General features: G+C 39.0%; 1 protein-coding gene across 1 annotated transcript; it reads left to right on the top strand.

The window, feature by feature from the left end:
- The first annotated feature begins 8,785 nt into the window (after nucleotides 1-8,785).
- On the top strand, nucleotides 8,786-14,438 carry Spink13 (serine peptidase inhibitor Kazal type 13). The gene is made up of 4 exons (XM_032889526.1): nucleotides 8,786-8,877; nucleotides 13,149-13,186; nucleotides 13,825-13,952; nucleotides 14,202-14,438. The coding sequence occupies exons 1-4, from the start codon at nucleotides 8,799-8,801 to the stop codon at nucleotides 14,248-14,250; spliced, it is 294 nt and encodes a 97-aa protein (XP_032745417.1). The 5' UTR covers nucleotides 8,786-8,798; the 3' UTR covers nucleotides 14,251-14,438.
- Nucleotides 14,439-24,509: the final 10,071 nt, after the last annotated feature.

Below are 24,509 nucleotides of genomic sequence, written 5' to 3' on the forward strand. Positions count from 1 at the left end.
GGGTTCCCATGGGACCCCGTTGACTAGCAACTCAATTATATGTACCTCATTGCCAGTGCCTGAAGCTTCTTTTGGTGATGGGAAATATTTAGTTGGCACTCTGGCTCCCCCGTTATTTGGTAATTTCAGTTAGACCACTCATGTATGGATATATTTTAGGAAGCTTCTACTGTATTAAGTTTCCAAACTATGCCTCAAATCATCCTTAAATTTAGCTGTCTCTCCCCATATCCCCTCTACTCACACTATTTTATTCTTGTAGTCTTATACTCCTACTACTTCCTCCCTCTTCCCCTCCTATTTTATTCAAGAATACATACTATATTAGGTTAAAATTTTATTATAGTATACTTTAATCACATTTAAATATGTAGATTGTGTTTTCTTCATGAGCATATACACATTTTCTTGATTTTTTTTCCATTCTCAAAACTATGTCTCTGATGTAGAGCTGTCTGGGCTCTGAAGGTTAAATTATCTCCTCTTTTGATGTTTTTAGATTTCGAGACTTTCCTACAATACATATTCTATCATATTCTTTCCAAGTAGTTAGTTATTCTCTAACAGTCATGTGACTCTTGCACTGGAAGCATATCTTGCCTAGCATGTCAGAGTTGAAGTATGCAGTATTGGATTATGATTAAAAGGACCCTGGTTTTTTACTTACTACTTATTATTATTATTATTTAACTAATTGAAGTTCTAATTCTAATTATCTTTGAGCTCTTTGTGTTCAGCCATTTATTCTTTCTAGCTCTTGGATAGAGATTAAAGTTTTTTCATCAACTTTGTTGGTACTAGTAAGAGAGGCTATCAGTTTTAATCACTATAATAAATCACCAGAATGATTCTAACAAAGTTTATTATCAGTTTTATATGTGCTTAAATTTTATATGTATAATGCAAGTTAAGTTTGACAAATTACATTTTTGTAAAAGCATTTGTTTCCTATGGAACTCCAAGTCTTTTTAAATATTAAAGTAGAGTTAGAGAGATGGCTCAGCCATCAAAAGCCAGGATCATAATCAAAATAAAGTATAGAATGTATAGAGTTTTTTATTTTTCTAATTTTCATATATATATTGCTTTCAAGTCTGTTGTAATTAACAATTTTCTTCTAATTTGGGCTTATTTTTATTAAATCTATTCACTAATTGTGGGTTTTTTCTTTCTAATTATCTTTGTGCCTTTTGTGTTTAGCCATTTGTTCATTTCTAGCTCTTTAAATGGAGACTTAATTTCTTATTGTTGTGGTGGTTCTTTTCATTGAAAATAGACTTCTTTCCAGGGCAGAGACTCAAGGCAGGAGCCTGGATGCCCGAGCTGAAGCAAAAGTCATGGAGGAAGAAACATTGTTTACTGTCTTTCTCCTCATGAAAAAAATAGACTTTTTTCATGCAATATATTCTGATTGTGTTTCCTCTTTTCCCAACTCCACCTAGATCTTCCCACCCAAATCCACATCCTTTCTTTCTTTTATTAGAAAACAAACAGGCTGCGGATGAAACCTCCAACAGCTAATGATCATCACACAGAAATCCCAACACTAGGCATGAGAAGTTCTCTTTTGGGTCACTGGTGAGGATTTCCTGAGAGAACCTCCAATACTACAGGATATTCCTCTTGCTCTAGGATGCTCCCAGAGGTGGAAGGTAAGGACCCATTGTTGAACACCTCATGTACTTCAGAGCTACAACAACCAGTGTGGCATGATAGCCCTGAAGATATAATAAGTAATGTAGTACTCAAACCTTGGTGGTAACCGAGATCTGCCTAATTGGTCTTAAGACTCCCTCAACAAGAGAGCAACCATGCTTGGTACTGGAAACCTAGCGAACAAACAGAGCTAGTGAAGCTCTGGATATTGGAAAAGAATCTACAACCAGTGCTTTACTAAACCATGATAATCCCTAAATACATTCTAAATATGTTACTTTATACCCTTATACATATAGTCTTTTGTTGCCCTACTAAGGTTGATATCTGACATTACCAGAAAGCCCTGAGCTGGATGCAAAATGGCAGACTCCGTTTACCAGCAGGGCTTCTTCTCTGACCTTGTCTGGGAGCTCGAGGTAGATACCATCTACCTCACATAGCCTTAGTTAGATTACAAGTTCAACTTCCTTTCTTCAAATAAAAACCCAATCTGCAAGTACCTGAGATTCCTGGAGTGCCTCTCCATGCACTCATAATAGTACATCTCAATGTCTTAGCCTTCAGCCAATGACCTCTGCTCACCCTGGAAATTTCTACCCCTTCCCCTAACCTATATGACCATTGATTTACCCCAAAGTTAATCTGTCTCCCCAAAGCTGATTGCAGAGAGAAGTCTGTTATTTCTGTTGTACTAATGGGTCATTCTAAATACTGTTTGTTTACTTTGTTTCCAGTTCTTGTAGGTCAGCGGCCAATGACCCTGGGGAAAATGGAAACCCATAGTCCTTATACTGCACATCTATAATACGACTCCCTCAACTGCGCTCAGAGATCAAAACAGAAGAAGGAGCCAGAAAGATTGTGAGAACTGGAAGAAAAGGGAGCATATTGTGAGACTATGTTTCCCAGAAATCTCTAAAGCTATATCCATAAAATCCAACCAACAATAGAGTGTGGCAGGAGGGACAGGGGGCAGTATATGTATATAACAACAATGAATAAAAGAAGAAGCCATGAATTTGAGAAAGACCAAGGAGAGGTACATGAGAGGTTTTGGAGGGGGAGAAAGGAAGGAGGAAATGATGTGATTCTATTATAATCTCAAAAAATAAATCACTTTAAAAAGATACAAAAGGTAAAAGTCAAGGTTTCATTACTTTCAGATAATCTGATTCCATACATAATATGGAACATAATTCCATACATAATTCCTGATTCTATATGCTGCAGGAGAAAACTCCTATACCTGAAAAATGCAATAGACAAGGAGGATTCAAAATTAACACACAAAAATTAGTAGCCTTTCTGTATACAAATGGCAAAGGCACCCAGGAGGAAATCAAGAACAATACCTTTCGCAATAGCCTGAAACGTAACGTCATGGAATGTGTATAAACAAGAAAGTGAAAGACTTATGAAATAAAAATTTTAACACACTGAATAATGAAATTGAAATAGATATCCAAAGAAAGGAACATGCCCTGTGCTCTCGGATTCGCATAATTATTCTTGTGAAAATGTCCTGTGCTCTTGGATTAGTGTAATTACTCTTGTGAAATTGGACATCCTACCAGCAACAGTCTACAGAGTCAATAACATTCTTCATCGAAATTCTGATGCAATTCTTCACAGCAATTGAAAAAAAAATCTTAAATTTCATATGGAAATACAAAGGACCCAGGATGAAAAAAACAATGTTCAACATCAATGAAACTGATGGAGCAGTCAGTATCCCAGATTCCAAGTGACACTACAGAGTGATGAAAGTTGTGTGGTGCTGGCATAAAAATAGGTTCGTGATCAGTAGCATAGAATTGAGGACAACATATAGCCCATATAGCACTCCAACAGCCACTTGATTTTTGACAAATAGACTACAGTATACATTGGGAAAAAAATAGTATCTTCAACAAATGGCTCTCTGATCTTGCTGTGTAGCTATTTGGAGATGGATGAAATCCGACGCCTATCTCTCATGCTGCACAAAACTCAGTTCCAAACAGATCAAAGACATCAACATAGAACCTGATACCTTGAACCTGATAGAGGGAAAAATATAGGTAATATATTTGAGCTTAGAGAAAGAGGAAGGGACTTTCTGAAAAAGGTCCTGTCCACCCCAAAGTGCAGGTATTAATACTAACAACTGATAAATGGGACTTCAGGAAACTAAAAGGTTTCTGTTTAGCAAAGAACGCATTGCCCTAAGAGTTCATCTAGAGAATGGGAAGAAATCTGTACAGGCAAACAGTAGACAGAAAGTTATAATCTAGAATATGTAAAGACCTAAAAAGCTATAGAGAAAACAAGCAACCTAGTTGCTTGAACTAACACCGAGCTCTCAAAAATAAAATATAAATGATTGAAAAACACCTTTAAAAAATCATCCTTACCTACCATGGAAATGCAAACTAAAACTACTTCGAGATCCCTTCTTATCCCAAGAGCAAAGGTGTCTTAAAGTTTGTATTCCTACACAAAACATCGTGACTAAGAAGCAAGTTGGGGAGGGAAGGGTTTATTCAGCTTACACGTCCACATTGCTGTACACAACCAAAGGAAGTCAGGACTGGAACTCACACAGGGAAAGAACTTGGAGGTAGGAGATGATGATTCAGAGCCCATGGAGGGCTGCTGTTTACTAGATCCCCTGACTTGTTCAGCTTGCTCTCTTATAGAACCCAAGACAACCAGCCCAGGGATGAAACCACCCACAATGGGCCCTCCCACCTTGATCACTAATTGAGAAAATGCCTTACAGCTGGATCTCATGGAGGCATTTCCCCAAGGGAGGCTCCTTTTTCTGTGATAACTCCAGCTTGTGTCAAGTTGACACACAAACCAGCCAGTACAGAAGGAAGAGGTCAAAGTCACAAATGATAACAAATGTTGGCAAGAATGTGGGGATAAGGAAGTATGTAGTCACTGCTGATAGAAATCAAACTGGTGCAACCTTTATTGTGTGGTGAAACCAGTATTGTGGTTCCTCAAAAGGTAAAAATTAGACCTACCACATGATCCAGCTCTACTCTTGGGCGTATACCCAAAGAACTCCACATTCTACTATAAAATACTCATCCATCCATAATTCATTCCTTTTCTACTCACAATAACCAATAAGTGAAAACACTCTACATGTCCATTAACTTGTAAATAAATAATGAGGATGTGGTATATTTACATGATGGAATGTTATATCGCTATGAACTATGAAATTCACAGTTAATTGGATGGATTTGGAAGCAATCATTCAGAGTGAGGTGACCCAGACCCAAGACAAACCTCTCTCATCTGAGGGTGCTCACTTTGAATCTTCAGATATATTTGCTTGATTTGAAATGCTCACAGAGTTGCTAAGGGGCCACAAGAAAAAAAAAAAGCAAGATAGGGAAGTTACAAATCATTGGTATTAATGGATAGGAAGACTTAAACTGAGGTGGGAACAGAGGATGGAATTAAGCAGGGAGTTATGACAAGTGATAACACTAAAGACCTTTTATGTACGTATTTATTTCCCAATCCTCTGTCTCCACAAGGATATGCCCACCTCACCCACCCTACCAGACCTCTAAACTCCCTGGGGCCTCCAGTCTCTTGAGGGTTAGGTGCATCTTCTCTGACTGAACCCAGGTAGTCTTCTTCTGTATATGTGTTGGAGGCCTCATCTCAGCAGGTATATGCTACCTGGTTGGTGATCCAGTGTCTGACAGATTTCAGGATCCAAGTTAATTGAGACTGCTGGTCCTCTTACAGGGTCCCTCCTCCTCAGCTTCCTCCAGCTTTTCCCTAATTCAACCACAAGGAAAAGCAGTTTCTGTCCATTGGTTGGGTGCAAATATCTGCATCTGACTTTTTGAGCTGCTTGTTGGGTCTTTCAGAGAGCAGTCCTGATAGGTCTCTTTTTGTGAGTGCTCCACAGCCTCAGTAATGGTGTCAGGCCTCGGGGCCTCCCCATGAGCTGGATCTCCCTTTGAGCCTGTTGCTGGACCTTCTTTTCTTCAGACTCTTCTCCATTTCTATCCCTGCATTTCTTTCAGGCAGGGACAATTATGGGTCAGAGTTTTGTCTGTGGGATAGCAACCCCATCCCTTACTTGATGCCTTGTCTTTCTGCTGGAGATAGGCTCTACAAGTTCCCTCACCTCCCAAGTCTCCCAAGTCTTGGAGAATCTTCCCAACCTCCTACCTCCAGAGGCTGCCTGTTTCGATTCTTTCTGCTGGCCTTCAGTCCTTTTTCCCCACTTGGAAACCTATTACAATGCCCTGTTCTGGACACTAGAAGGTAACACTTAACAAGCCTAGTACCAGGAATGGGTTATTTCTTTTGGACTTGTTGGTCAACGATGTCCTATAAACCACACCCCTAAAAACATAACAGGAAATTGTATTGTCCTTGTTGAAAATACCACCTACTTGCCTCATGAGCACGAGGTAAAAATCAAGCTGGCACAGACCTGGAAGCTTCATCCCTCTAAGATAGCTTTAATACAGTATCTGAAGGTGCTATACAAGCTACCAGAAGAAAGAAGTATTCATCAATCATATCACGCTGCAAACTCTGTTAGCTACAGCAATGAGTAGGGTTTGGCAAGAAACGGCCACTGATGCAATAGTGGCAAGAGCATCATGGGAGTAACCATTCAATTTCTAACTAGAGTTATGTTCCACTCCACAAAATAAGATCCATATGTAGCACATGTGCTGAACCAAGAACCTGTGGCTACACAGGTTATAGGCCCTAAGGGAGAACCTAAATACTATTATCCTGCTAAACTGACATAGTATTAAACTTAATGACATAATATCATATCTGTGCACCCCTCAATCTCTGAACCATTATCCAAGAAACTTCTGTTTGCAATAGAGGGTATCGACACAGAGACTCCCAAGGAGAAAGTGCAAAGAATAAAACATAGGAGAGTACAGAATTCTCAGCCCTCAAGAGAATGTAGATACTCCAAATTCCCTTCCACTGCTCAGGTAACATATCCGAAGACGGGACCAAAAGAGGTGATGGATGACTAAAAGGGAACATTTTTGGATGCAGCAGGACAACTTACACACATGAACTCACCATGCTTCTACAGCATGCATGAAACCTGTGCAAGGCCAAGTCAAACCAAATACAGATGTGAAGAGTGAATCTGGGCACACAGTCCCTTCCCTAGCCGTGGGTCTAACTGCTAAGAGAGGAAGAGAGAGTTTTTCCCTCAGAGTGTAGATTCTGTTTAGCCAACTATGTTTCAGGGGAAGACCACAAATTCAGGAATATTTGGACAGTAAAATTTTGTCTTGAAGGGTTAAAAAACAGACATAAGATGGGATGGGAAATAAGGTAGAATTGGGAAGAATTGGAAAAAAAAATATGGTCAAAACATAGTGTTTGAAGTTCAAAACTCTCAAAGAACTAATAGAACAAAGGAAGAAAGAGGAGAGGGTATCCGCGAACTCTCAGACCCCTAAGCTAACTAGTGTAAGGTAGAGGTATAGAAGAGAAAGGCTTGGTGACATGATTTCCAGAACTATGTGGGAAAGGAGTAGGGTGGTGGATCATGTGTCCTTGTGTTTGTTCATTCGATAAGAAAAAGGTGATGCTTTTTACTCAGAGCAATGCAGATGGAATGCAGAAAAGAAAGGTGTGGCTGGCAGCACAAGGGCAGTGTCACATTAAACGAAAGGCTTCCGTGGGAATCTCTAATGATGCACGATCGTAAACTTCAGGCTGAAGGTTTCTGTTCTATCTATCACAACTAAGGTCTGAAAATAAAATTGGAGTTAAATTTACTCCAACTTAGAAGGACAGAAAAAACAGAGCAAGGTCTCAAAAAGTTGATGGACTCATCAAGAGACTATTGTCAGGCCCTGGGACTTCCACAGGTCCAGGATGCAGTCAAGTATGAGATGACTGTTTCAGATAGTCCATTTGCTGGATGGCTTATTTTGTAGTATAGTCAAAGGCAACAAGTATAGAACACAGAGGTGGCACTGGAAATATTATCAATTAGAAGAATATTAGAGTTTCCTAGGTTATCAGAGCAAGGAAAACAGCAAAGCTTAAATATGAAATAGGTTAAACTTATAAGAAGTAAGGGGGAAGAAATGTGGGAAGACTGGGTACAGTCTGGGATCTGGCAAGAACGTTTCCCAACTAGTCCGGAGGGCAACAGGTCCTTAATCTACTTTACAAACATCAGAGATTTAGGATGTTTGTATCCTCTATTTTTCATAACCAGAAAGCACAGCACAGAAGCTCCAGGTCCGTCCTTGCCTGCTGAAGCGTGACATAGCAGAGGGTGGTGGCTTGAAAGAGGGATCAAACTTAGAAACAGCCATGAGAGGAAACTCATGCCAAGTTAGTGGTCACTCAGCTGAGCAGGGCACCCACCCCTGTGGTTTCACAGGTCCCTTGCCAGCTGCTCTTGATGCTAGCTGACACTTCCAGCTAACAACAGTTTCATCCAGGTAACCTCTCTCTGCTTCCCCTATGCCTAGTCGGAATCAGGGGTGATATTCCTGGTTTCTTCTTTCCCTTGGAGGTCCACCTTTCTGTTCTATGGCTATCATGGTCAGTTTTGTCTACTTTGGTTTTCAAGATCTTCCCTTTGTTTCCTCTCCATGTGAAAATAGAAAAACTTCATTTATTGTGGGCCTCACTTGTTTCTTTTTCATTGGCTACTAAGTGGAAGGAACAGAGGCTTGAGATCATGATACAGACCTGAAAAGTCTTTTGTCTAATTTCTACTCTTGACAGGATGTCTTTTCAGACACAGAGAGACAGCCAGCCAGTCACTCAGTCAGTCTGACAGACAGACAGACAGACAGATGGACAGACAGACAGACAGAGGTGGAAAGGAGGGAGGGGTAAGTAGGGAAGGAGGGAAGGAGAAAGGGAGAGAGGAAGAGAGGGAGAGAAGTTGATTGATTGATTGGTTGATTGATTGGTTGGTTGATTGATTATTTCCCTATCTTTTAGAACACAGATGCTCTCTGAAGTCTAAGTGACTGTAGCCTGTTTGAGACCACTTTGGCCAACTTTGTATTGATATAGCATCCCCGAGGGCCTTTCCTGTTGAAAGGTTACTTGTATAGTTGACTGGGAATAAACTAACGGTCATTTTCCTAGTTATCATCACAGAAGCCATGACAAGAAGGGGCTGCTGGCCACACAGGATCATCTTCTCCCTCGTACTGTTGACTTGGACACACGTTACTTTAGCAGGTGAGCGATCCTGTAGATAAAAATTGGATTTTCTTAAAGCTGTAGAGAAACAAGGGGTTGTTTTTGCTGTTGATTTACTTTGGATGTGGAGTGTCTTTCTGAAATAAGAAATATTGAGCTTGCTAGTCCAAATTCCATACCATGAAAATGTACTTTCCTAAGAAGAAAACTCAGCTTTATTTTCTACATTGTAGATTCTTCTAAGCTCTAAATTTGGAACCAAACCAAGGCTTCCAGTACCCAGAACACTGTAATGTTCCTATTCTAAGTAAAACACTGTGTGAACATGATGTCTTTTTCTAGAAAAGATTGTGCATTTCCACGTGGAATTAATTTCTTTAAAAAAATATGACAGTGGGGGAAATGCCAATGAAGAACAAAGGCATCTGCAAGAAAAAGGTTTCTGTGTGTGTCTGGGTAATTGGGTAACAAAAACCAGTGACTTAATTTAAAGACATATGCCTACCGTTAGCAATATCACAATAGTCCCCACGATGTATAATCTTTACTAAGTGGAACCCAAAAATATGTTACTTGCCATGGCCAAAAAGACTTTGTGGATGTGTTTGAGGTAAGGATATTGACTATACTTTTAGTATCCAGTTGGGATTATTATAACCACAAGGATTCATAGAAAATGGAGGCAGAAGACCAGAGTTGAAGAATGAGATGTGAAAATGTTAACAGAGGTAAGCCTCATTCAGGCAATGGCTCAGAGGATCCCACTGCCTCGTGGAAGCAAAACATAATTACACACACACACACACACACACACACACACACACACACACACACACACAGATTCAACTCAAGGCACGTCAAACAGAACGCAGCCTGGAGACAGCTTGGTTTTAATACTTATTACCTCTAGAGCCACAAGGCAGCAAATCTATGTCATTTGAAGTCACTAAATTTGTGAAAATTTAAATAAAACAGCAGCAGCAAATGAGTAGCTCAAATTACAAATTAGAGAAGCCGATTCTGTAGTGAAGGCTGCTGGTTTTCTAAACCCTAGTTCCTCAGTAAACGAAAAATACATAGGGCATGCTCGACAAACAAATGTTACAATGCATCTTCTGGGCCAGCAAGAAGGCTTAGCGGGTACAGACGGTTACTGAGAAAGCCTGACTGCAACCTGAGTTCCATCCACAGAACCCACATAAAGGTGGAAGAGAGCAAAACCACTAAAATTGTACCCATACTTTCCCATACATTTTGTGGCATGTGTGCCCACAAATATCACACACATAAACACACAATAAATAAATAATAAAAAGTTTAAAAACATGCAGTTGCTATCGGTTTGCCAACTGCTCCGAATGGAACTTCTGCAATACCTTTCATTATTTATAACAAGCCTTTATTTATATTCTATTATTTATGACCGAATGGTCACAATAATTGGTCCAATGAATACTATTGAGTATGACTAGCAAGCACTATAAATATATTAATGCAAAAAATCTAGATTGCTGATAAATCTTTAAATATTTATATACTTATGACAACCGTGACTACAATCGAGACAATGGACACAACCCTCATGCACAAGAGAATCCTTGATTTATTTTGCATTTTCTCCTTCCACCCTCAGCACCTAAGCACACTAATACCCAGGTATACTTTGCTAGAATCTTTCTACAAAGCTAGGTACTACATGTTATTTTAAAGCTGATACCTTAAGCTTCAAAGTGGGGGATATTCATCAATAACACTCCACCCGGGTATGCTCTGTTGTTTTGATTCATTCACCCATTGGCGGACATCTAGGTTATTCTCATCGAACTGCTGCAAGCATAGATGTCATGGGCCTGGGTGCACAGGTTGTCATCTCATTTCTGTTGGATAAATGTCTAAGAGTGATAGAATCAAATACAAAATTAGGGACACTTAAGCTTTTAAAGAATCACCAAACTCTTCTCAAATGGCTTCCACAACCTTTCGCACCCTTCAGCGGTGTGACCATTGCCGTGGCCACGCAGTGTCAGAAGCACTTAGACTGGACAGACTCATTACTTATTTTGAAAGATAACATTCATTTCACTTATTACCAACCTTATCTATAAAATGATTTTTAATTTATTTTTATTGTTTCAGAATTTCATACATGTTCACAGTGCTTTTTTTCTTTTCTTTTTTAATGAAATCCATCTTTCTTTCTCTTCCCTACCTTCCACTCTGCCATGTTGCATGCATGAGCTCCCACTGCAATTTACTTTGTGTCCCTCCAATGAACAGTGGTGTTGCATACACTCATGACTTATTGGCCAATCACATTGAGCCACTGATGAGGTGCCTGTTGGCTGTTTGTTTTAATTCTAGTTTTTTACATAGTCTAGATTGCAAGTCCCCTGCCGGAGAGATTTCTTGGGAATATTTACCAGTCAGTGGTTAGTCTATAGAGTCTTCTTAAGTGACTTTCAAAAAAAAAAAAAAAAAGCTGTGAAATTTGATGTAGCACAGTTTTGTCATTGACTTTCATGCCTTGGGTGTATTATCTAGGTAACCTTTGCCTCTTTAAGATCACTAATGTTTGTCTTTATTGCTTCTTTCAGGAATTTTTGTTGTATTAAACTTTGTTTACATTTGGAATCTGCATTGGGTTAGTTTTTCCATATGACGAAATACATATGATAAAAAGATGGCCTTTCTTTACCACAGGATCGCCCTTTTGCTCTATTTTTAAAACATACTTCTCCATAGTTGTATAGATCTTTGGGTTTTTAATCCACTTTCAGTATTTGTCTAGTCCCGTGCCAGAAAAATGCTAAGCTAATTTCTACAGTTTTTATTTTTGGACGTATATTATATCTCACATCAAAGAAGTTAATTAATGATGCTCTTGGGGTTCGTGGTAGTGAGATTGCTCAATAGATAAGGATTTTTGATCCCATGGCTGATGACCTGAGTTCAAACCCCTTATATGGTAGCAGAACTGAGTCCCATGAGTTGTCCTCTGCCTTTTGCATGTGTTCTGTTGCACTTGTATTCTAGATAAGTAAATAAATAAATAGAACTAACAAATGGCTGCCACATGGCTTGGAGGCAATGAAGCTTGCCACCAAGTCTGATGACTGGAGTTAGATTCCTAGGACCCATGGTAGAGGGAGAGAATTGACTTCTATAAAGCCTCAGAAGAAATTCATTGAATTGGGAGAGATCAGAATTCGAGTGCAATTTTGTTCACTATTGACAAATTTCCCTTCTTAAATGAATCCTTTTGCATTATCACCATTGAAGAATAAAAATACTTCTTGCAGCAGCTAACATAATAGGTGCTAAGTGGCTTTTTAGAATAATTTTAAATAAACTTGTACCGTGAATTTAAATTGAGTATCTTTTACAGATTTTTGCTTCTGTATCTTCGGTTGGGTATGTGTGTACATGAGTTCTATGGGCATGTATATTGGCTACTCTGAAATGGACTTTTTCAGTATTTTATTCTATGGCTTTGAATTTAACTTTGTAGTATTTTGCTTTTCTGCATGCAGAGAGTGAGCCCGGGGAATTTTGCATGTCCTGGAAACACTCCATCAGTGAGCTATACTTCTCGTCCTAACTTCTGAAGCATACTTTGTAATTTAGGGATGTTACCCCTAGTTAAAATACTCTATGGTGTTTTAAGCCACCTGAGATAGACACAGAGGTGTAGTAGGTCGCATCTTCACTCTGTTCTTCCGTGGCTGTTCTCTACCATTAGGCACCGAGGACATCCAACTAAAGCAGCTCTCAGACCAGTCAGTCTTCTGAAAGCCAAGGTGCTCATTGTATTGCTTATCAACAGTGTGTCATGTTAAGGTAACATCTTAGCAGGGCCTGTGGTAATATACTATGTACATATCATATGTAATTTAATAGAAGTCTGAAAATGCATGCAATTATCGTAATTGTAGACCAAGAAAACTTATTGGAAATAGCCGTATAATTTATTTTACTGACCGATTTATTTATTACAGTGCTGGGGTTGAAACCTGGGATGTGATACATGCCTGACAGTACACTCAGCCCAGGGCTCTTTTCCTCAGTGAAACAGCAAATGTGCAAATGAAGGAAAAGCTGTGAAAGTCAGATACGGGATAAATAAATAAGTAGGTAGACAGAAAGGCAGATGAACAGACAGACAGGGTGGTCCACAAAGGAATATGGCATGCAAATTCTGTTGCAGTAAATTGTTTTACATAGATGTATGCAAAATGAGTGACTGATGGGTGAGATCATATCCCATCATGCACTATTTCTTCTAACCCAGTGTGTTTGTTCTCTATTTACAGCACTTATCAGATCACATACCTTTTCTAACTGGCCTAAGGTAAACGTGAATTCCTCAGTTCTAGGTTCTCCTTCTAATCTGATCATTCTCCTCAAAAGTGTCTAGAATTCCACAGAGGTGAAGTACCGTGACAGATTTTCACATGGCCTAAGTTGGAAGTGCACCTTACCTCTACAGCATGTACTTCTCTCATGTAGCATAATCCTTATAACATACTATAATATTTTAGTAAATATTATAGTCAATTAAAGAACAACGAATAGATACAGTCGAGCCCTTAGTGAGATAACAAGCAAACCTCACTTATTCCTTGTCTCAACAGCCATTCTTTATTCTTACCAACTACATGGAAGCCCTCTCTAAGTTCACAAACACATAAATATTATGCCCATTAACCTTTTACACAATAACGTACTGGAATTGAGACAAGGTCAAAGGAAAACTCTGCACTTGGAGTTTAGCAAAAATTGTATTGATAATTACCATTCAAGTGATTATGAGATGTATTAGGCAATGCATTGAAAAGAAACAAAAACTCACCCTATGGAAGTCCAGAAGACAGGAAATTCTTCAACATTCAACTAGTAGGACTTAATATTATTTCTATGTGAGTTAGAGGTGAAAGGCAACTGATAAATGGGGGAAAAACTCCATTCCTGTGATGTTTCTGTTTCCAGCCCCCATGCAAAATGTATTACCCAATAGACCCTGATTATGAAGCAAACTGTCCAGATGTGATAGCGCTTGTTTGTGCTACCAATGGCTTGAACTACAAGAACGAGTGCTTCTTTTGCATTGATCGGTGGTAAGTTCAACCTAGAATGGTTTTTTGTTTGTTGGTTGGTTGGTTTGTTTTAACTCTATAATGAATCAAGATACATCCTGAGTAATAAAATCGTAGAGGGGGGATGTATAAGGTATGGAGAGGATGAGCTATGTGGAATTGTATAAGCACCCCCACACACACACTTTAGGACTTCATTTAGAAGGTATGAAAGCACCTTTAAAAGTAATGTCCACTTCCTCTAAGGAACTTTCTGTCTCTTTTCTTCAGGGAGTTTGGACCTCACATCGAGTTTGTCAAATATGGAAAATGTGAATAGCAATTAACCGAACACCTTCATTTGTTTATTCTTTTCACTTCATTCTGGGATTTATTTCTTTGGGAGTTTGAGGTGTTTAATTTACCAATTTTATGCATCCCTGTGCCGTACCCAAATTTCAAGCCAAATGGAAAACAAAGGATTCCAAAAATGAGAAAAGAAGTCATATTTGTTGCAAATAAACGTCTTAATAAAAGAAATGATTGTTATTCATTTCTGTGGACTATCAGTTTAAAGCAGTGGTTCTCAGCCTTTCAAATGTGGTAGTCTGGGTACCTCCCTCTGTCTTTTCATATTCCATTTTCCTCAAAGACTTGGCATTTTTTTTTGGCAGGCTGAGTCAGCTTCAATTCAATTTCTAGAAATGCAATGTTAAAGTACAGAACACCTGAATCAATCTCTTTTCACAATTTATCTCTATCGCTCAGATACTGGCCATATCCCCAAAGTATCCCAGGGATTTGGGACCTAAACAAATAACCTTATTTACATGCCAATGTCCTAGAAAATATTAATGTCTATCTGCATACAGAACACCAAATAGACAGGACCAGAAAACAAATTTCCCATAACATGTAATAATAAAAACACTAAATGTGCAAAACAAAGAAAATATATTAAAAGCTGCAGGAAGAAAAACCCAACTCATATATAAAGGCATGCCTGTTAGGATAATACCTGACTTTTCAGTGGAGACTCTGAAAGCTAGATAAGTCTGGACAAATGTTCAACAAACTCTGAAAGGCCACAGATGTCAGCCCAGACTGCTATATCCACCAAAATTTTCAATCACAATTGACAAAGAATGAAAACTTTCTACAATAAAACAAATTTATCTATTTATTTATCTATCTAATCTTTTGTTATAGAAAGCACTAGAAGAAAACTTTAGAAAAAAGATTAACTATACCTACCCAAAAGGAGCAAAGAATAAATAATCTAAAAACAGAATATGAAAAGAGAGAGGAAATACCATCACAGCAAAATAGCAAGAGTCAATAAATACTGTTCATTAATAAGTCTCAATATTAATGGTCTAAATTCTCCAAAACTACAATTACAAAACCCCACAAACAAACTGTATTACAGAATAAGAGCCATCTTTCTGTTTGGTCCAGGAAACACACCTCACTATCAACAATAGACATCGCCTCAGGATAAAAGGTTGGAAAAAGATATTCTAAGTAAATAGAATGAAGAAACAAGCAGGAATGACTATTGTGATATATGGTAAAATACATTTAAAACTAAAACTATTCAAAAGAGATAGGGAAGGGCACTGCATAACCATTAAAGGAAAAATTCACCAAAGAATATTGGAATTCTAAACATTTATGCACCAGCAAAGAATATTGGAATTCTAAACATTTATGCACCAGACGCAAAGAACACAAGTTCATAAAAGAAACACTGCTACAGCTAAAGCACATATTGACAGTAACACAGAGGGTAATGCTTGATTTCATCAAGTCATACTAAACATAAAAACCTTGGTGTTTATTAACATCATATCAAATGAACCTAACAGATATTTATAGGACATTTCATCCAACCACTAAAGAAAGTGCTTTTTTTCTCAGAAGCTCATGGAAAGCTCTCTAACTGACCACATAGGACACAGAGCAAGGCTTGAAAGATTTAAGAACATCGGAATAACAGCCTGTATCCTATCTGACCACCACGGATTAAAACTGTATATCAGCAACAAATAAGGAGGAAGATTACAAACTCAAGGAAATTAAACAACTTACTACTGAATGAAAATTGTATCAAGACACAAATCAAGATGGAAATTAAAAAATTAAAATGAAAATACAATATACTGAAACATATGGGACAACATGAAATCAGTTCTAGAGGCAGAGTCATAGCACTAAGTGCATACATAAAAAACAGAAAGGCCTCATATTAATAACTTAATGACATACATGGAAGCTGTTGAAAAATAAGAATAAATAACAATGAAGAAGAGCAGATGGAAAGAATTAATAGGACTCAGGGTTGAAATAAAAAATAGAAACATTGTTACAAACAGACAGACAATACAAAGAATCAATGAAACAAATGATACTTTGAGAAATTGGACAAGATTTGCAAGCTTTTGGCTAAATTAACCAAAAAAGGAGCCAATCCAAATTTTAAAAATTAGAGATGAAAAATTTTGAGGTAAAAATTAGAAATTACAACAGATATTGGGAAAAAAATCACAGAATAATAAAGACCTGTATTTCACCAAACTGAAAACCTGAAAGAAATGAATGGATTTCTTGATATACATGACCTACCAAAGGTAAAACTGAAATGAGTAATTTAAAAAGACCCATGATCCCTAGTGAAATATTAGCAGTAATGCAAAAGCTCCTGGTCCATCGTTTTAATAAATATAGACTTGTGTGCTCTGTGTAACTCCTCCAGGCACATACTAGCAACTTTTTACACTGGGTGTCCCCATTTTTGTCTGTTCAACAAGGTGATGTAGAATGGAAAAACCAGGAAACAGAGGAGGTGACATTGTCTCTTTAAGAATGGAGTTGTTCTCAGATGAGAATTCTAATTTGGATAGTAAAAGTAGCGAACTAGAAGATATGCTTCCCATGAATTCCTTATCTTATGCTTCTGCCTATTTGGTAATGATTCCACAAGTTTCTTCCTCTCACTTGGCCAATCCTGCTACCCTGGCTCCTTATAGCATCTGGGATATCGGCCCAAGTTTCTTCTACTCTATTCCTTAATAGACACACTTTGTCAGTGCACTCCATCTTCTGATGAACAAACATCATTTGTTCTTCCTTCATTTAGTCTGACTTTATGATCCTTACCATTCTGTCTCTTGTGTGGCCTTTGCTCCCTCACTTTAATTCTATCTTTCCTTCCTTTGCCCCATTGTCATTATAGAGCTCTGGAATGGCCATCTTTCAGGCTACATCTCTTTCAAAGCACCTCCAATCCACCTTATTTCTCTTTTCTTGCCAATTGCTTGCAAACAGAAAAATGTTCATGCTCTACTGTCTTTATTACATAGAATTCTGGCCCTTTTAAGTGTGGTTTGTCCTTCTAAAGATGATTGCAAAAGTGCTGTAGTTTCTTTACTGCTCCAGCTTGGGTGATTTGGCTTGCTAAGTTTAGAACTTCAATAAGTGTGGAGATTTGGGGGCATTGAAGGTCCAGAGCCTAATCACAACTCATCTTAGGCTACCCTTAGCTACTTTAATAGCTATCACTCACCCACTTTCAGACCTAGTATTCTATGACTAACAAGTAAAAACCTTTGGAATGTTACAAAGCCCCCATTTCCACCAACCAAAGGGCTAAGATGCCATTAGATAGCATATGGAATCTATATTACCTCTTTCTCTACTTTGCTTCGACCCACATACTTAGCATTTCCACCAATGTAATTTTAAAATGCCTTTGTTTATGAATTGCTTTATTATATAAAAGTCTCATCACATCGTTACCACACTGGGACAAGGATTTAATAGTCAGTAAATATGTCCCCAAACCAAGGTCACTAATACTTAGCCCCAGAATAAATGATCCTTTGAGCTGACAGGCTTTCTTACATAACCATAATGGCCTGATGATTGATTAATTACCCACACTGTTGATCTTGCTCTCCAACTTGACTAATATCAAGTCACCCAGAGTGCTCATCCTCAATCACATGGTCTGGCCTGCATTTATCCCTTAGTGTGACCTGCACTGTCATCTGGTGCATCCAGTTCCTATTCTAAACAAAACACACCCATATGGTGTGCTACAATGTATATCTGAGAAGACAAAAGCAAAGAGCTGGCCTGTTTGAGAAACTAGATCAAATTACTATTATTATTATTATTATTATTATTATTATTATTACTATTATTACTATTACTACTACTACTATTATCATATTAACATTTCGAGAGCAGTTTCCCCTACCTCTTTTTCTCTCCTCCAGATTCACTCCCCTTCCAATTCCCTTCAGAAAAGATCAGACCTTTCACGGATATCCACTGAATGTGGCCTAACAATATGCAATAAGACTAGGCACAACCACTCATATCAAGGCTGGATGAGAGAACACAATAGAGGAAAGGGGTCCCAAGAGCAGGTACAAGTCAGAGACAGCCCACACCCACTGCTAGGAATCCTACAAGAATATCCAGCTACATGAAGAGGACATAGCTGGGACCCACATTGACTCCCTGATTGTCACTTCAGTGTCTCTGAACTCCTATGAGCCATGCTTAGCTGATTTTATAGGCTGTGGTCTCCAGGTTTCTTGACCCTCTGGCTTCCACAATTCTTCCTTCCCCTCTTCTGCAAGATTCCCTGAGCTCCACCCAATGTTTGGCTGTGGGTCTCTGCATCTGTTCCCTTCAGTTGCTGAATGAAGCTTCTCTGATGGATGATTAGGTTGGGTGAAAATCTATTGGGTATATTCTGAGTATAGCAGAACATCATTAGGTATCACTTCATTGACTTTTTTTTTTACCAGTCATGCTTGGTTTTATCTGAGGTCCCTGGGATATCCAGCTTCTGATTCTTGGCCATTCAGTCAATGTCAGGTACAGGTTACCTGTCCTAGTGTAGGTCTCAAGTTGGACCAGTCATTGGTTAGCCATTCCCACAAGTTCTGTGCCACAATTACTCCAGCACATCTTCCAGACAGAACAGATTTTAGGTCGAAGATTTTGTGGCTGAATTGATGTCCCAATCCCACCAATGGAAGGAAACCTTTGCTGATTGTAGAAGATGGCCAGTTGAGAATCCATATCCCCCATTACTAGGAGATGTTGAAAGAGTCAGCCCCATAGATTATAAGGAGTTTCCACTCTAATTGGTTTCCACATTGTTCCCCCAATTCCAGTTGTCTCCCTGCACTCTCTCCTTCTACTTCCCCATGCCCAAACCCTCCTGTTCCCATCCCATCCATGCTGAGTCCTCTCACAAAATCTATTCTATTTCCCCTTCCCAGAGAGATCCATGCATTCTCGAGCCCTCCTTGCTCCTTAGCCACTGGGCTAACCTATGATCATGGTTGTAGCATGATAATAGATATATATTTATCAGGCTGCATAAAACTAAAGTCCAAGTGGACCAACGACCTGAATATAGAACTATATAGACTGAACCTGAGAAAGTGGGGAATAGCCTTGAACACATTGGCATAGGATACAACTTCCTGAGCAGAACACCATTACCACAGGCACTAAGGTCAACAATTATGAAATGGGACCTCAAACTGGAGAGATGGCTCAGTGGTTAAGAGCACCGACTGCTTGTCCAGAGGTCCTGAGTTCAAATTCCTGCAGCCACATGGAGGCTCACAACCATCTGTGAATGAGATCTGATACCCTCTTCTGGTGTGTCTGAGACAGACACAGTGAACTCATATATAATAAATAGGTCGTTTTTAAAAGAAAGAAATGGGGCCTCATAAAACCGAAAAGCTTCTGTAAGGCAAAGAACACAGTCAATGGGACAAAATAGCAGTCTACAGATTGGGAAAAGATTTTCACCACCTCACGTCTGACAGAGGGCTAATATTCAAAATGTATAAAGAACTTGATAAATTCTTTATCAACACATCAAATAACTCAATTAAAAGTGGAATACAGATCTAAATAGAATTTTCAAGAGAGGAAACTCAAATGACAAAGAAGCATTTAGGGCAATGTTTCCCATCAAGGAAATGCAATTCCAAACTACTTTGAGAGTTCATATTATACCTTTAGACTGGCAAAGATCAAAACCATAAGTGACAGCTCATGCCAGTGAGGATGTGGAGCAAGGGGAACATTTCACCATTGCCGGTAGGAGTGTAAACCTGTATAGCCCTTCTAGAAATAAATATGTCAGTTCTTCAGAAGGTTCAAGATCAATCTACCTCAAGATCCAGCTATACCACTCTTGGACATAAATCCACAACATGCTCCATTGTACCTCAAGGACGATGTTCATTGCTGTTTTATTCAAAACAGGCAGTCAACCTAAATGTCCCTCAACTGAGGAATGGATAAAGAAAATGTGGTACATTTACACAAAGGAGTATTATTCAGCCATTAAAAATAACTATTAAATGTGCAGGCACATGGATAGAACTAGAAAAAAAAATCATCCTGAGCAAGGTAACCCAGACCTAAAAAGACAAACGGTATATATTCATTTATAGGTGGATATTAGCTGCTAATTAAAGGTTAATCACGCTAGGCCAAATTCTTTCTCACATAATCCCATATTCTCTGACCCTACCGTGCCCTGCTCAGTTTGGATCTCAGTTGAATTTTAAGCATGGTATCTCCTTCTTCTTCATGTTTGTGTTCCCAGATTTTTAGGGGGTTATTTTTCCTCATTTCTCCAAATTACTTAAATAACCCCATTTCTTCTCCATGGCTTCCCTTACATAGGATACCCTAGTCTTTCAACTTCCTCTCTAGGGTTATTTTCCCCTTCTGTATTGGCACCAACATCATCTCCAATGTAAGTTCCCGCATTTTTCTTCTTTTCCTCTTTATATAACTTGCATCCTGCTATTCTTCTCTCCAGCATCTCTCCTGCACCACACATGTGGATGGAAGACTTTTTACTTTGCTGATTTCTATGCTTGTTCCCGGTTTTATATTCACATCTAAAGATTGGAACTAATAACCATAGATGAGAGAATGTGTGCTGTTTGTCTTTCTGGGTCCTGATTATGCTGCTTAGTATAATATGATGTGGCTTCATCTATTCATCTGCAGATACTATGATTAGCTTTATCATGTTTTTGTTATCCGTTCTTCAGTTGAAGAACATTTAGGTTGTTTCCATTTCTTAGTTATTGTGAATATGACAGCAATCTGGAAACAGGTGTGTTAATGCCTGTGATTTCGTTGCGTTTGATTTAAGGTTCTGAAATGGTTCATATATTTCTCATCCCTCCTTAATTGTGTTTAACCCTCTCCTTTTTTTCTTTTTCTTTTTTTCAGAGCTGGGGACTGAACCCAGGGCCTTGCGCTTGCCACTGAGCTAAATCCCCAACCCCTTAACCCTCTCTTAAATCTTGAATGTTCCTTCCAGTATCCTCTGTAGAGCTGGTTTAGCGGTTATAAATTTCTCACTTACGTTTTATCATGGAAAGCTTCTCTATTGATTAGGACTAGTGGTTTTCTGAGTATAATGGTTGGAACTGGCTTCTGTGGCCTTCCATATCCCATGGAACACTATCCTAAATCCTTCTGTCCTTCTAAGTCTCCATTGAAAATTCAGCCACTATTCTGATGTGTTTGACTGTGTGTGTGACTTTTTCTTGCTGTTCTCATTGCCCTCTCCTTGATCTGTACCTTCAGTGTGTCTTTTCTGGTCCTGTCTATTTGGTGTTCTGTGTGCCCCTTGGATCTTGATAGACGTCTCTTTCTTTAGTTTAGGAAAGTTTTGCTCTGTGGTTTTGTTGAAAATATTGTCTCTGCCTTTAACCCAGGTTTCTTTTCCTTCTATGTTGAATGTTTTCTTTCATCATGTGGTCAGGTTCTTCCTGTCTTCAAGACCTGAAGCAGCTTTATTTTTTTCTTTGGCTTTCTGAATTTCTCATTTTGAGTTTTAATTTTATATTTCTTTAATATTTATTAATTTCCATTTTCTTCTTGAATTGTCAGTTTTTTTCACACAATCTTCATGCTAGCATTTATTCATAGCCCTTTTGAGTTCCTTAAAATTATTTATTATTGCTGTTTTAAAGTTACTGTCTTGCACATTGTTCAAGTTGCTTTTCTCCAGGAGCAATACATTTTGGAGAAGACATAGTCTTGGTTATTTGTGCTGCTTGTGCTTTGGCTATGACACTCACTGAGGCATCTGAAGTTAAGTCATAGGTAATGTTTCTTGGTATGGGCACCTGGTCTTTATTTTGTTGAGTAGGTATTTAAATCTGTTGTTTCCCCAATGTGTCAGGATGAATGGGACTTAGGGTTCAATGTTGGGGAACTCAGTGTTGATGCTCAAATGGGGTATCAGATGTGGTCCTGGCTCAGCTAGGACCAAGTGAAATTTCTGAGCCAGGAGAATTCTAGGGGAGGTGCACAGGGCTCAAACTCAGGTGGTAGGGTGGGTGGGGTACTGATTAGGGTCTGGGAGCTATATTTAAAGAGGAGGAACATGTGGCAAGGAGGGACCCACTATTCTCTGGCAGGCAGCTGGATTTGTGGTTCTTACTCTGGAAAAGAGAAGTGAGCAGGCATGAAATCTATGGTGCTTAAGCAAGAGGCAGGGTGAGCGAAGTCGGCAGGAGGAGTCTAGGATCCCTACTTAGAGAAGTCGAGCATGCAAGTGGGCAAGAGTGCATATGGTGAGCTAGCAGGCAATGGGTAAGGGTAGAGTTTGCAGCAAGAGACTGATGCCCCTACATGTAAAGGAGGGGTGGATGGATGTGCAATATTACAGGTTGAGAACTGGTGGTCTAGGTTCTCTACCCAGAGATGAGGAGTGGATAGGCACAGGCTTTTCTGTGATCCTCTGGCAGAAGATATGAGGAGTCCCATAAGTCTGCGATTCCCATCTGAATGGAAGATACCTATGGACTCTTTATATCTACAGTTTTCTAGCATTTAAATGTCCCAGTCAACTATGCTATAGAAATGATACACAGGTTAAAAAAAAACTGGATAAATTTTAAATTATATGCTATTCTAAGTAGAGTGATAAAACCTCACAGCATTATGTTACAACTCACCCAGGATATGAATCATACCTTTCTCTAGCATATCCACACGACATTTAGGCTATTACACCATTAGTCATTCTTGGTTGTCAGATGTGCTGCTGTTGTGTATCCCATTGTTCCTGTCCAAATAACTACTCTGCAGTGATGAAGCATAGCATTGCGACATTTATATCATTCACTTTATATTATCTTAATTCATCATCAAATATCACCATGTATTGGCTCTCATGCAATACAATAACATGTATAATAGCGTCCATTATAGTATGTTTGGTGATTGTTCTGTAGTATTACCAGTTGTTATTATCATTCATCTCTTATGCCTACTTCATAAAACTTTATCATAGGCATGCACACATAGGAAAAATATAGGATTTTGTAGACCCAGGCACCCATAGAGGAATAGAAATCACCTTCAGAGGTTAAGGGGAGTTCAGAGCACTCAGGAGTCACATTTCTCCCATTCTCAGTCTCCAAGATTATTTGTTTATGGATGGACTGAGTCAAAAATGCAGAACCAGGAAGAAATGGATTTGCTGGTATTTTCAGGAGGCCAGTCTGGCTAAATCATGACATCACTGTGGACAGGAGATGTACATGGGGAAAGGGAAGAATAACAAAGGTAGAATTATATACTGGAAGTTCTGGAAGATGGGACCAGGAGAATGGGTGATTGGAGTTATGACTGAGAGAGGAGAAATGAAGCTAACACAGGGCCATAACAGTGGGACTCTAACCTAGCAGGATTAGTGTCCTGCGAGAACAGACACCCAGGTGTATGTGCTTAGAGAATAAGCCATCTGAGGGGCAGCATGTGTCTTTGAGAAGCCAAGGAGAGGAGCCTCAAAAGAAACCATCCAAGATAACACTTTGATGCAGCCTTAAAACTGGCAGAAAAGAAAGTTCTGATGTTTAAACTCCCTGGTTTTGGTATTTTGTTACAGCATCCTTAACTAATGCATTATCTCATGCTGACTGACTGTTGGGTTACAGATGTCCTTTCAGCTCCAAGCACAGTAGATAAGATGTTTATCCATTTCTCCTGACAGTTATGTACATGTCCATCAATATCCAGATACGTGATGTGAACCAGAATGAAAAATGTTGCTATAGTCTATTCTCATCCTCTTGTCTACTAATTGAAACTATGTACTGATGTGGACCAGGTCACGTTTTAGTGACAGGGTCCTGAGGGGGAGGTGCCAGGGATCGTAAAAGAAAACACAGAAGATAGAGAACATAAAAGCTGGGGTCCAGAGGTCTTCCACAAGCTCTCTTAATGCCAAGCAAGCTTATTAAGAGGCACGGCATCTTATGTACTCTGTTCAGGGGAGAAATTGGACAGAGTCATGAGAAACTATGATCCAATGGGACAAAGTCAGTGAGAAGCTAACCAAACGATGTTGCATAAGGGGAACATGGTGTATCGCAAAACCTTACAAACCTAGTACACAGTAGCCTTGGGACTGACAACCACAGTCCCTGTGGTGTGATAAGATGGGTTCTCAGAGTATGAAGCCCCAACTCCCCAAGGCCCTGGCCACAGGCCAAGACCGGCTCTGCCAAGCATATTCCT

Source organism: Rattus rattus, chromosome X (assembly GCF_011064425.1).
Source record: "Rattus rattus isolate New Zealand chromosome X, Rrattus_CSIRO_v1, whole genome shotgun sequence".
Taxonomy (NCBI): Eukaryota; Metazoa; Chordata; class Mammalia; order Rodentia; family Muridae; genus Rattus; species Rattus rattus.